Source organism: Canis aureus, chromosome 15 (assembly GCF_053574225.1).
Source record: "Canis aureus isolate CA01 chromosome 15, VMU_Caureus_v.1.0, whole genome shotgun sequence".
NCBI lineage: Eukaryota > Metazoa > Chordata > Mammalia > Carnivora > Canidae > Canis > Canis aureus.
Window position 1 is genome coordinate 25,913,286 of NC_135625.1, and position 14,438 is coordinate 25,927,723.

Consider the following 14,438-nt stretch of genomic DNA (forward strand, 5'->3'; position numbering starts at 1 on the left):
GCCAGAGATGAGGATCCAGGTCTGGCCAGAAGAGCCAAGAGAAGCGAGGAGAACTTCAGCAAGGAGGCGTGGGAAGACAACAAAAGGTGAGCCATGCAGAACTGAGATCAGGCCCTCCCACTCTGCAAAGGGGAGTAGTTTTGTAGTGGAAAGCAAGAACTTGAAAAGTCTTCAGTTGCATATGCGCAAAACCCAAAAATATATGAGAAGATGAAAAACTCCAGAGTATTCCCAGATTTTTCAAACTCCAACAGCTACCTTGTCTCCCCTCCCAGCCTCTAATTCTCTTTTACAGACTCTAAGTCCAGTGATAATGATTAGAGACTGGAATCAAAAGGCTTTGCGGAGGACGTGCTAAAGAGGCCAAGGATTCTGCAAACTGAATCCCAGGAGATAACCAGGCAGCATTTTACTCCGGTCTCTCCAAGGCTGAGGCACACCCTTAAAGATTGTAATGCCTTAAGGTAAATGTCATTCCCCAATCGGGAACAATATGGAAACCGAGTGAGAGCAAGAGAGAAAACAGAAAAAAAAAAAAAAAAAAAAATCATAAATAATGTGGCCTCCCAGCATTAACCCAGAGTAACCAACTAGGAACTTTTGAGTAATGGAACAAATAAAAAATGCATATGTTCTTCTGCACTAAAACGTCATTTCATATTAGGCTTTAGTGCAACTAAAAGAAAAAAAAAAGGATTTGATTTACAAAGGGAAAAAGCAGCTGTAAGAAAGTATACACTTAAACTATTCTTATCCCGTACATCCCTTAGAAAAAGAGCACAAACATAATTGTTTGCAATTTCCTGGAGAGATCATTATTAATGCTTAGAGGGAAAAGAGGTGACTGAAGTTTTTAAGGACTGGCCAAGCCAAGGGTGCAGAAGTATCAAGTCAGAGGCCATATACCCACTAACCCGATATGCCAGCAGCACCCCTCCCTTCAACATTCTGAGAGCTCTAAATAAACCCTCATTAAAAGTATGATTGTTTCTGCACATGCGACTCGATTAAACCTTATTACCAGCCCTAAGGGTCAACGAAACGCCTCCGGAGGCAGTTCTGCATAAACGCACGAGAAGTCTGAATAGGTTGAACGTTTTTAACTCCTAAGCAACCCAAGCAACTGTTTGCACTGATAAAGACGTGCAGGACTTCCCGTGAGCGTATTTGTAAGCATCTTTAAGATGACCATCCCTGAGGACGTTACTCCACGGACTGGGGGGGACACGCGTAAAGACATGCTGGAGAGTTCCGCGGAGGAATGGATCACTCTGCGGCGACGGGCTTGGCGATTGCCTAAGCCTCGGGGACGGCATTTCGAGTTCGAGGCTGACGACCGCACGACATAGGCTTTAGAGAGCACAGCCCGCCCCCGACGGGTTCGCAGCTCAGCCCTCTCCTTGCAAGTAGCTCAAGCACGCAGGCAGCACGTTTTACCTGTCCTTCCAGTCCCGCTCAGGTCTGGGACGCGAAAGGCTCCCGCAGCTCCACGCGCCTTTCTATGTTTACACGTATTTATTCATGAGAGAGAGACACAGAGGGAGGGAGGGAGGGAGGGAGGGAGGCAGAGACACGGGCGGGGGAGCAGCAGGCTCCACGCAGGGAGCGCGACGCGGGACTCGATCCCGGGCCTCCAGGATCACCCCGGGCTGCAGGCGGCGCCACACGGCTGAGCCACCCGGGCTGCCCGCCTTTCCAAGTGCAAACCGAGAGTCTCCGGGCCCCTCGGGGTGCAGGGCGGGCGGGGGGGGCGCGCGGCTGCACGGGGCTGGCGGGGGCGAGGCGCCGCAGCCCCCCCGGGCCCCCCCCCGCGGCCCCCGCGGCCCCCGCGCCCGGGCCGCCCCTCCGCGCGGCCGCACACTCGGCAACTTACTGGGGCGGTGGTGGGCGAGCGGCTGGAGCGAGCCGGGGGCTCCGGGAGGCCGAGCGAGCTGCGGCCGCCTCGCTGGTCGGCGCGGAGAGGAGCGCCCGGGCCGCCGCGCTGCCGAAGGCGGGCTGGGCACGTGGGCGCCCCTGTGTGTAGCCGCGCCGGGGGCGGGGCGGGGCGGGGCGGGGCGGGGCGAGGCGGGGCGGGGCGCTGCCTCCGGGCCGCCGGCCGCGCGGGCCCGTCCTCCCGGGAGGCGGCGTCGGCGGCCGCGCGCGCCGCGGGGCGGGTCTGCGGCCTGGAGCGCGGGCCTCGGCGGTGCCCCCCGCCCCCCCCCCCGGGTCGCTCCAGGCGCAGCCCCTCCCAGGGCGGGGGTCGTCCCCGCGACCCTTGTCACATCCTCCTAAGAATTCGTTAAGAAGCAGAACGACGACGTGCCACGCACCGATATGGTCACCGGGAGCCCAGAGTCCGCTTCGCCCGGTGGCGCCACCCCGACCAATACAGACCGTGGAAGTTCATTAAAAAAAATGTGCAGTTGCTATTCTGAAAATTCCAGGAGTGTGACTAGGTTGTCATGACTATTTTAGGGTGGGCGATAAGAAAAATGACATCTGCTATTTTCCAAAAAAGCCAGAGCAGAAGTTGCGCAATCACGGTTCCTCATCCTGCGCTATTGTCTGTTTTAGGAGCCTCCGATAAGGTTGAAGGCACAACGTGAAACCCTCGGTAATTTTAATCCGAAAAGAGGCAAAGCGTTGGCTTGAATGGAACAGTGAGTGTGTCTTATTATTTTCCTTTGATAGAAAGATCTGCCTTATTTTGTTGAATATTATGCTAAACATCAAAGGATTCAGTTATTTTATTTTATTTTATTCATTTATTTTTTTTAGGACTCAGTTTAAAGGAGAAAAAAAAAGGTTATGCTATATGTCTTCTTATTCATCTACTAGTAATACTATTAGCTTTGGCAAAGCGCCAGATTCATATTGAAGCTTTCCACGTACACTTTTATGTGTGGCATTCTAAATCATGCCTAACTTCTTTAAGACCTGTGTTCCCAACAGAATCTGATTAAAGATTTGGGACTTCAAAAACTCTTACATGCACACGATCTCAGTGACTATTTCCAGAATCCAGCTACCTCCTTGAAGCCATCAGTGGGCTTCTTGGAAGAACTAGAAGTCTAGTAGCATGGCCAACTGTAAGGATATTTATTATCTCTTCTAGTAAATGTCCTAAGTAAGAGAGGTTTTTTTTTTTTAAATCAATATAAAATTAGCTTTACAATATAAAACAGATTACTTATACAACTAATCATTAATGATATAGAGGAAAGTGATACATGTTGATACTGACACCAATTTTACTCCGTCCCATAAGGGTTAGAAGGCATTTGCATCAAGGGGTGAAGGAGATTCAAGATGTTAAGAGACTTTGTCTAATTTCTAAGGATGAGGCATCCGATATAAAATTCTCCACCTGGTTTTCTTAGGAAATTACAGGTTGCTATTTTAAATACAAGAAATTATTTCCCCATATATTTTTATCTAAACACCCTCAAGGGACAGTCTGTGATGAGGTTGCACCACAGTGATTTGAGATAAACTAATCTATCTGACATTTAGAAACTGCCAATTTAGTCAGAATACCAATCTTTGAGTTTATCTGGTAATCTGACTATCTGATGTTGGTGCTTCCTGAAACAAGAACACATTGTGTGCATGTGTGTGAATAATAAAAGCTATTTCATCTCTAAGCAAAAATGAGCAAGTCCTTTCTAATAAGCACAATGTTTGATAGCTATCTTGATGCACTAGAGTCTTTGACTTATGTATTCTTTTTCCTTTTTGAAGTTATTGATTAACTGTGAATCCCACGTCTCATTTTTGGGTTGTTTCTCAGCTTTTAGAATGTATTTAGACGTAGAAAGAATGGCATGTGTATGGATCTATCGTGAGTCTTTAAGATGGACTAGGAGAGCCAAGGAAATGCCATAGGTAGAAACAAAACACTTGAAACGGATTAAGCTACTTTGACTCTATCTTCATCTTCATTTCCATATGCACTGTTCTGTTCCTACTACTCAGAATGGAATTTGCATCCTCTTCCCAGTTGAGTCACATTTTCACCCACCTCGTTCTACCTCACCGTGTCTGATGTACTACACTTTTCACTTGCATCTGTCAAGCTTCCTCCTTTGGGAGGGAACAGAAAATCCAACTTAGTCATTTTTCAGTAGCAGGAATGATCTAGGTGGTTGTGTCCCAAAGATTTCAGAAACATTTGTGCATCTGAACTGCTACGTTTTATGAAATTGCAGGGAATTTCAAGGGACTTTTGGAGCTGAATAAATTACACACCCTTTACTCCTACACTTGCCAAATACAACCCAAAGTAAATCTCACCTCGCACAAATAAGGGAATTACTTTAACTACCTAGACCGGAGTTGATTCCTATTAGTTCTAATTTGACTCCATTATCCTGAAGCTATTTCAGCGAAGACAAAGCTAAAAACCTCCATTTTTTTTTTCCTTCTAAATCTTTGGATACTGGGTACTGTGTTACAGTTGAATTGGCTCGAAAGAGAAAAAAGATTGGATCGGAGTTCAGGCCACTAAAGTTTCGAGGGCTTTTAGGCAACTCTTATTCTCCACTGCCTTTTCAAAAACGTGCAAAAAATTAAAGGCAACGTTCCACTGGACACATTCCATATTTGCCCATCCCTAAAGATAAGCAATAAAATATTGAAAAAAATGGTTGGAAAAAGAACAATAAATCCTTAAAATGACAAGTCATACTTTAAATTTGTATTTTTGATTCTTGTCTTTAAACTAAGACCAAAGCATGGTTTCGCAATGGTTTCTCAGTCCTGCGCTGCTCTCCCTATGAATTCCCTGCGTCCTGTCACTTGGCTTGTTTCTGGGGTTTCTTTACATTGGCCATTAATCAAGAATCACCCAGAGCTCCACCCGCTCTGTGCTGCTCTGTTTCCTTCTGCCAGGATTCCTGCTGGGACTGTATCTGCTGGAAAAAGTCAGCTTTCTCAATCCAAACATCTTTGGTCGGCCTGTTGGTCTAAGGATTGAAAACCAGGGGTTTGGAAGAGAGCTCAGCTAATGTAAATCCTCTTTTTTTTTTTTTTTCCCCTTCAGCTTCAACAAAGATTCTCATTGCTTTAGAGATGGCTTCCAAAGCATGTTGAATAGACTTTTCTCAAATTCTCTCCTGCTTGCTGTCCCTTTCTGCTTTGAAATTGTCTCCCCCACACCCTTGACTTCTGTGATCTCCTCCTTTTCTTCTTGGCATCTTCAGCACTTTTTGTCCTGCTTGCTAATTATGGAACTCTTAAGATTAAATTTTTAATTTTTTTTCATTCTTATCCCTATCTGCCTTCACAATCTTAGGATTGTAAGGCTCAACCAACTTAATGGCATTGATCCCAAAAGCTACTTTGCCAGACCTCATCTTTCATCCTTGCTTCAAACTATGCCTCTGGTGAGATGAACTTGCCAGCACCTGAAATTACATGGTTGAAAACAAATCCCTCTCTTTCTTAGACTTGTTTCTCTCTCTCTCTCTCTCTTTCTCTCTCTCTCTCACTCTCCCTCTCTCTGTCTGTCTCTTTCTCTCTTTCCCTCTCTCTGACTTCCATCTCACTATTCTTTTGGGAATTCCAGGCTTATTACCTTTAATTCTTGTTTACTTCTTCTCCATCATTCACAACGTTCTGCTATTTCCCCATTTATTTTCTATCATGCGAGTCATCCTTTCTCTTGATTTCTATGAATTCATAGCCTTAATCTCTATTCTTACTATGTTAAGACATGCTATTGCAGCCTTCTAGTCTTCTAAAAAGTTTCTTATTGATGGAAAAATCAAACTAAACTCCTTCTATCTTGTAAGTCTCCATCAACTGCTTCAGTAAATTTCTGCAAATTATCATTCAGACCTGTGCTATCCAATAAGGTGGACACTAACCTTGCCACAGGTGGGTCTTGAGCACTTGATTTCTGACTAGACCAAATTGAGATGTGCTGGAGAGTAAAATAACATACCGAATTTCAAAGACTTAGTACAATCAAAATCATGTGAAAATGATAGTTTTTTCATGTTGATTACATGTTGAAATAATGTTTGGGAATTCAGTGGGCTAAGTAATATATATTACTAGAATGATTTTCTCCTGTTTCTTTTGACTTCTTTTCAATGGGACTCTAGAAAATTTCAAATGACAAATGTGGCTCATCTTATGTTTCTGTTGGACGGTGTTGTGTTAGACAATCAACAAGCCAATTCTGGGCTAGACACTGCAACAAGCCGGAGGCAATTTTTAAAAAGGAAAGATTAATCCAGACAGCTCACTCCTTACAACCTGGTTGATGAGACAAGACATCGAGAGCCATTGATTGACACAACCAGAAGGTAAACAGCGAATAACAGAAGATTCCCCGGTGGGAGCTTAACAGAGAGAAGTGGTCTGAGATACCTTTTCTGAAGCAGTGAAATCTCAAAAGATGGTTGCAGGATAAATAGTGTTTCTTTTCTGTAGCTATAGAAGTAAGAGAACAGCATTCTGGAATAGAAGAGAAGGAGAGCACTGAGTGGGCCTGGGGTAAAATGTGTAGACCAACGTGTCTAGAATGAGCATTGTACCCTGAAAGGGACTCAGGTCTACACAATCTCCTGTATGTTGATATGCTCAATCATCTCTAGAATGACTTCCTGCCTGCTCTTCATGAATTTCTGTCCTTTCTTCCAGATTTCTCCATACTCAAGACCTGAAGCTACAAAATAAAGGTATATGCATGTGTTGCCAGCCAGATGTTCACTCTGCTTCTGACCAGGCTTCCAGAAAGTATACTTCAATGTATGCTTTTGGACAATGGTACAGCATGGTGTTTCACTTTCTCCTCAACCAGGTAATCCTTTGAATGGAGAGTCCAAGTCATGTAAAGAACAGAACTCTGTTTATTTAAATTGCCACCTACATAGGTTGAGTAACCATTTTCATTTGCCTGGGGACTGTCCCAGTTTCAGCACTAAAAGTCCTGTGCCTTAGGAAACCCTTCAGTTCCAGGGAAACAGAGATGGCTGCTCCACCTCACTTACTCTGCCATATTCTGGACTCTGACTTTGTTTCTCATTTCTAGCTACTGGCCTCCTGCTAATGTGCTTTCTCTGGTCACAGCAGTGCTGACTTCACAACATTTTTTCTTGGCTTTGGTTTTGTGATTTCCGGGGGAAGATTGAGGGGTGGGTCACAATTCTTCGTATTAAATTCACCTTCCCTTTTAAAAACACATCACTGCATACTGTAAGGAGGAAAGGTGTTATGCACTCAATCAAAAAGGGAGAACTTTTCGTGTTCCAAAAAGTAGGAACCCAGAAGTCCTAGTCCAAGTAGATTTATCTCATCACTGGAACCTACTCATCTGTCACTTCCCTGTCCTCCTGGGATCACTCCTGGTTCTTTTGAAGCCATACTTCTCTAGTAAGTCCTATTCTTGTTCTCAAGGGCTGTTAGCTAAGGGGAAGCATCAAAATGATGTAAAAATTCCTAGATCAGAAATTCAGAGAAGTAGGTTCAATTGCAAGTTTTGGCAGCAAAAAGGTATGTAACCCTTTTGGAGGTTAAGAAGCCTCCAAGTCCCAAAGAAGTGAAGCCCAAATGAGGAAGGTGGATTTGAGTTTTTAAGGTACTGAACTGAAATGAAACCTTTCAGATCATTTCACCCATGTCACAGATTCATAAAACTAGCTATATTAGAATCACCTACCCCAGAGTTCTAGCATCAGTCTGAAAAACTGATTCCAATTTCCACTTAACAACAACAACTTGCACAGGGCTGTGAATTCCAAGTTGCAAAACTTGGGTCTCAAAATATTTGTGTGGAAAATGTTACTGTCTAGCACCTTCCAAGGCTCCTCGGTAGCCTTGTCAAAAGATTAAATTCTTTGAGATCAAACAACAAAAAGTAAATGAACCTCTGGTGGTAGAGAGCACAAAGGAAAATGGACAGTTGATTCCTGGCAAAGCATGACTTTCATGCCTTTAACCATTTGGCTTAGATTCACAAGATCCATACCTTCAAAAGCTCCATGAGTTGGTAATATGTCCTAAGACCTCAGGGGTTGCATGCTTCAGAGAAGATATTTAAAAAGTTCCGACCTGTTTTACTTTTATATTTGGATTGGCATGAACTTATGCCTCTCAGCTAATTAAATAGTCTTCCCCTCCCACCCTTTTCTGTCCTAGACAGGTAGGCAGAGTCTGTTTTAATGATGAGCAGTCTGGTCCACCACACTTCTTCATAACAAGTCAATGCGGGCTTACTCAGGCAGGGGGAGAACACCTGGCATTCTTCCTTAATTATATAGAAGGGTCAGAACTGCTGGCTCTCATGTGGTTTATCCCCTAATCTCGGCTATCACATCAGACCACACTGTCCAGGGCAACTGTGCATTTTCTCCAGCTTAACAGGAAACCTGCCCTTTTATGATTTTGCACGGAGCTGGAGGGAGAACTCTTATAGCCAGGCTAAAACTGAGTAGGATCCTGGCCTAATCTGGAAGGCACTCCAGTTCTGTTTAGGTTAATTTTGAACCTTTCCAAGATTTAATTCTGTGGAAAAGATCATGAAATAAAAAGATACAATTGCATACAAATGTACAATAAAAAGCACAAATTAATGCTGCTGGTTGCTGACTTAACACATGATTTTGAACAAAAAGTTCTCAATTGCATTTTTTGTTTCTTTTTTCTGTGCAGTGGGGATAATAACACTTTAACTTCTTCAAAAGATTATGAGGAGACACACAGGGGAGGGGAATTACTGTGAACAAGTTAAATCACTGAGGTTTTATTCTTTTTTTAAAAAAAAGATTTTATTTATTTGAGAGAAGAGCAAGATAGAAAAAGAGAGCATGAGGAGAAGGAGGGGCAGAAGGAGAAGGAGAAGCAGGCTCCCCACTGAGCAGGGAACCTCACTGGCAGCTAGATCCCAGGACCTTGAAATCATGACCTGAGCATAAGGCAGATGCTTAACTGACTAAGCCATCCAGGTGCCCCAAATTTTGCACCAGCCATCCAGGTGCCCCAAATCTTGCACGAGTTCATACCCCATTTAGTTTAAACTTTGGACCCAGACACAATTTAAAGTTAAAAATCTAACTCTTAATTCTCAGGTTATATGTGTAAATCATGCAATGTAACATTATCTTCAGCATTACGCTGAAACAAATAAAATAGGGTTTTAAAAACTGACCCTTCAAACTAGATTGATCTAAGTAAGTCCTTTAACAATAGTTCTATCTTTGATACCATCCTCCATTGTCAGCAGTAGTAACTGCCACAGTGTGACCTGTGACCCATGGATTGGCCAAAAGGACTTCAGCATGCTGGTCATGCTTCTTCCTCTTTTTCTTTCTTTCTTTCTTTCTTTCTTTCTTTCTTTCTTTCTTTCTTTCTTTCTTTCTTTTTTTTTTAATTGAAGTATGACTGACAGACAACATTATATTAGTTTCAGGTGTATAACATAATAATTCAACAATTGTCTATATTGCAAAATGATCACCACAGTAAGTCTAGTTACCATCCATAACCACCCAAAGTTACAAATTTTTTCTCTTGTGATGGGACCTTTCAAGACTTACCTTCTTAGCATCATTCAGGTTTACAATACAGTATTATTGATTTTTCACCATCTGTACATTATATCCTCATGACTGATTTATTTTACAACTGTTAGTTTGTATCTCTTGATTCCTCCCTACTTCCCCTTTCTCCTGAGCCTGTGTAGACCTTCTTTGTAGTCGTACAGTTTTAGAGAAGCTTAGTGCAAAAAGTAGCTAGCAGAAGAAAAACAGGGGAGGAGGAAAACCTTGAAATGACAATATTTTATTTTTTTAAAAAAATTTGTTTATTCTTGAGAGACACACAGAGAGAGGCAGAGACATCGGCAGAGGGAGAAGCAGGCTCCCTGCAGGGAGCCCCATGCAGGACTCCAAACCAGGACCCCGGGATTGGGATCGCTACCAGAGCCAAAGGCAGATGCTCAACCACTGACCCACCACGTGCTCCGAAATGACATTTTAATTTTAAACTCTCAAGCATGTCACAGCCTCTGCAGGTATGTGATAATTTTTCAAAGTATACAAAAATACGTATTTTGTTAATAAAGGTATCTAAGTATGGCTCTCAAAAAACTCTACTGGGCCCCCAGTTCAATTGCAGAGGCTGCAATCTCAGCCTTCCAGTGAGGCCAGGCAGCTAACACCAAAATGTGAATCCAGATGGGCATCAGACCATAATGAGGTGGGGGAGGGAAGCTGTGGAACTAAGAAAGCACTCAAATACAAAAGTTTAAAAACACTGAGCCAGATGGTGATACACAAATAGGCTGAATCATACCTTAAGGCTGCAAATTTTCAACATCTGCTCTAAGGTTTACTTATATAATCAAGGAGTCAATCGAAATCATTTATCAAAATTATTTTTTAAACCCCATTCACTACAGGCTTAGTGGATATTTAATTTTCTGTAACATTCTAGTATGGTACTCGCTTGAAGGTACTCTGTATTTGTTTAAAAATCAACAAATAAAAGTTCAGTATAAATTTCTTTCAAAAAGTTACATAATATTTCCCATGAGAAACTCCACTTGCTCCTGTGGGAAACTATACAATGGAGTTTATTAGCAGTAAGATTGTGCATGATCATCAGAATAGCAAAGCGATCTTTTTTACCTGAGTGCATATTCTAATCTGCCTGTATGAATTATGTGAGTAAAATCTTTGAAGTATTGTTGAGGAAGTAACTTGGGTAAATTGAACTTGACAGAGCCCCTTTATCTAGTTCCAATGTGATTATATTTTGAGGCACATATAGAATCATCAAGAATCCTGGTTTAAAATATGATTCAATGAGTACATTCCAGCATTAGATAAAGCAATACAGGACAATGAAAACTGTATTGAATAAGGGGAAATTTAACATCAATAATTCAACATTAACTTTGGGGGGGTTTAATTTGATAGACTGTCTCACATCCTTTTACATTTAAGAAACTTGTCAGTAATATATAAGGGAGTAAGCATTCATTTTACAACTATATGTTGCAGATGCATAAGGTTTGGTTGGTTGTGCCCTGCAAAGCTGCAATAGGTGCCATTCATGTGAACAAGGTAAAAGGCATCCCTTTATGCGGAGTATGATTTACTCAGTCCTAAAGGTAGCCTCATTGAGGATTTAGGAGTTAAGTAAGTTGTTCTGCCTCGTATGATTCTCAAAGAACAGAAATCTGTCCATTTAAGTACCTAAATTTAAAGTGCCTTTGTGTCTCTGTGTGTATGTATACATAAATATATAAAGATTGACAGAGAGAGTGCGCATGAGCATGCATGCACAAGGGGGAGGGGAGGGGCAGAGGGAGAAGGAGAAGCAGATCCCTCCTCCTGCTTAGCAGAGAGCCTTGCAAGGAGTGGGACTCCATCCCAGGACCCTGGGATCATGACCTGAGCCGAAGGAAAGCAGACACTTAACTGACTGAACCACTCAGGACACTTAACTGACTGAACCACTCAGGCCACCCTATAAATATATATATTTTAATATATATTAATATATATATTTTATATATTTATATATATAAATGTAAATATATATTTTATATATATATTATATATATAAAAATATAAATATATATATTTTAAAGATTTTATTTATTTATTAATAAGTTATACACAGAGAGAGACAGAGACACAGGCAGAGAGAGAGACAGAGAGAGAGAGAAAAGCAGTCTCCATGCAGGGAGCCTGACGTGGGACTTGATCCCAGGACTCCAGGATCACGCCCTGGGCCGAAGGCAGGCGCCAAACCACTGAGCCACTCAGGCTGCCTAAATATATTTTTTAATGGACTTTTTCATTAGTGTACAGTTTCCTGGAACCTTAAAGAGACTCTGAAGAAGAAACTTGTACCTTTGGGTCAGGCTTATGAGCATGAAAATAATTAGAGTGCTGTTTTATCATGGATATTATCCCAGTGGTTATTGAAGTGTGCATGCTTAATGACAGCTTCAACAGCATTTTAAAGAATGTTATTGATATGACTTTAAAGGAAAGACAACTTTCAAGGATCCTACTCTACTTTGGAATTTCTCAGAAACAAACACTGAGACAAAGATTTGAGTGGAAGAAATTTAGATGGGAGGAATAAGAAATAGGGAATTAAGGCAGGGAAAGAAAGAGAGCAAATACAAAGTGTGTTAGCAAAAGTAGTACCACAAGTGGAGTGGAACCTTCTGCAGAAAGTGTAGATGGCATATCTCTGAATTATTTCACAGAGGGAGAGGGAAATGGGATATTTATGCACCACTTCCACCATCTTTGGTCCAGAGCTTTTCCTGGGGTCTGTTAACTCTCTCAGAACGTGGGCAAACATGCTTTAATGACCAGAGAAAGCCCTACAAAGGCATGTAGGGCACAACCTTCCCTGTTTTCATTATGTAATAGCAACCCTATATCCTTTTTTCAGCCAGGACTTCCTTCTCTGCTTATTGGTCATCTGGAATAAGAAGCTGAAAATGACAAGGGAGAAGATATAACTTCAGATTCAGTGAAGGGGCGCCTGGGTAGATTAGTCAGTTAGGTGTCATGACCTTTGGCTCAGGTCATGATCTCAGAGTCCTAGGATCAAGCCTTGCATTGGGCTCCCTGCTCAGCAGAGAGTCTGCTTCTCCCTCTCCACCTGCCTCTCTCCCTATTCATGCTTTCTTTCACTCCTTCTCAAATAAATAAATAAAATCTTTTTTTTTTTTTTTTTTTAAAGGAAGATTCGATGGAGCCCTTACTCTGTCCCCTTGTAGAAGGATCCCTCTGCCTTCCAGGAACCAGGACCTCTGGCCCACCCTAGACAAAAGTTGTGGGGGTGGGAAGCCCAAATTCCTCAAGTCATTTCCTGATCTATGCGTTTTAAGCAGGAGAACTTGTTCAATTAAAATGGACTATGACGTGGATCAAAGCCCCATTTTGCCAAAGATGTGACATTGCTTTTGATTTATTATCATGGCTGATGGGGGCATTTTCAGGGACTTCCATCTGGCTTTTCTTCACATATGACTTACCCTGTGTAGGCCAATGAACCAGGGTGAGGTAAGGTTTTATCAGTTCTAATTATAGTTGTTTCCATGATGCCCTTGGGCAACAGAAATTTCCACTTGCTAGTTCCATAGATCCACTGGTTTGACTATGAAATGAACTGAGGCCAGGACTCCGATTTCATTTACCACCGGTGCACCCCCACCCTAAAAGGTGGCTATGATGCAGGTTTAGATCCACGGGCATGAGTGATCTAACAGCTGCATCTAACAACTGAGCTTAAATCTGCTGAGGAAATGTAGGAAATAGTTCGAACATGTGCCTCGAAGTTATCTCACCCACATCAAGAGAGAGCTGAGGTATGTGCATACCAACTCCCTTGCAAATATCTCAGTCATAGGATGAGGGCTGCTCTAGGAGGGGTGATTCTGAAGCCTATCTGGCTGCCATGTGCTCAGCTACAGCGGACTATGATGGCAAGAAAAAGCCTTCAGTTGCAGGCACTGGTAGTTGGAGGTCAGTATTATGTGCACCCACTAAAACAGAAATAGCCAAAGGGGTAAGCATGAAACACTGATATTACCTTCTACTTTTAATTAACTTTTAACTTTTATTTATTGTATTTTATTTTATTGTATTTCTTAAATACCGCACAAACATAAAACTAATTGTTAACTCCTTTGCTTATTTATCTTAGAAAACAAGAAAACCAACCCAAATTACAAGTTAAGAGGACAGAAAATTTGCAAACCCATAAAATTTAAGTTAACATTAATTCAGTGTGGGAGATGATATTTTGCTAAAACTAAAATGCCACATAGACTATGAGTATGATACTCTGCCAGGATTTTTGAATTAGTCTTCCTTTGTTTCATGCGAAGACTCAAAAATTTCCACCATTTTTCCTTAATTATTAAAGAACTTTCATGTATATAGTGAATGTAAAATCGTTTCCCTTCACTTGGCTTGAATGCATTATTTACATGCTAAGCCATTCTCTTTTATTCTTAAGAGATATAAATCTTGGCAATATACACCTATAAACCTTCGGACAATATAAAAATATAATGTTACAAATTCAAACCAGAACGTGGGGCTGAGAAAATGCAAATGTCTAAGTGGAAGCACTAAATTTATCATTTTTCATAACATCCAAAGGTTATCTGTAGTTATCTAAAGGAATTCAATAATAAATAAGTAATAACAAATGAGTAATAAATAAGGTATCTAAAGGTACCAGGAATGGGGGTGCCTGGGTGGCTCAGTTGGTTATACATCTGCCTTCGGCTCAGGTCATGATCTCAGGTTTTGGGATTGAGTCTATTGTCAGGCTCCCCACTTAGCAGGGAGTCTGCTTCTCCCTCTCCCTCTGCCCCTCCCCCACCATTCATGCTGGCTCTCAAACCAGTAAATACATTTAAAAAAAATAAAATAAAAAAGGCTATCAAGAATAGCACATATTGTGATGTTGAA

General features: G+C 41.9%; 2 protein-coding genes across 8 annotated transcripts in view; one reads left to right on the plus strand and one right to left on the minus strand.

The window, feature by feature from the left end:
* SLC7A2 (solute carrier family 7 member 2) overlaps positions 1–2,011 on the minus strand; it is a 68,354-nt gene extending 66,343 nt beyond the window's left edge. For 2 of the 3 annotated variants that reach the window (XM_077848928.1, XM_077848926.1), the window contains exon 1: positions 1,874–2,011. The gene's annotated coding sequence lies outside the window, so the exon portion shown is untranslated. Of the gene's footprint in view, positions 1–1,437; positions 1,457–1,873 lie in introns of those variants that run through there. The other variant, XM_077848927.1, reaches the window with a different exon arrangement.
* Positions 2,012–2,281: 270 nt separating this feature from the next.
* Positions 2,282–14,438, plus strand: part of MTMR7 (myotubularin related protein 7) — a 178,295-nt gene continuing 166,138 nt past the window's right edge. The window contains exons 1-4 of one of the 5 annotated variants that reach the window (XM_077848923.1): positions 2,282–2,639; positions 6,087–6,290; positions 6,628–6,787; positions 9,799–9,997. In XM_077848923.1, the coding sequence (XP_077705049.1) occupies positions 9,980–9,997 (18 nt within the window). In that variant the 5' untranslated portion in view covers positions 2,282–2,639; positions 6,087–6,290; positions 6,628–6,787; positions 9,799–9,979. Of the gene's footprint in view, positions 2,640–4,968; positions 4,987–6,086; positions 6,291–6,627; positions 6,788–9,798; positions 9,998–14,438 lie in introns of those variants that run through there. The other 4 variants (XM_077848924.1, XM_077848921.1, XM_077848920.1 and 1 more) reach the window with 4 other exon arrangements.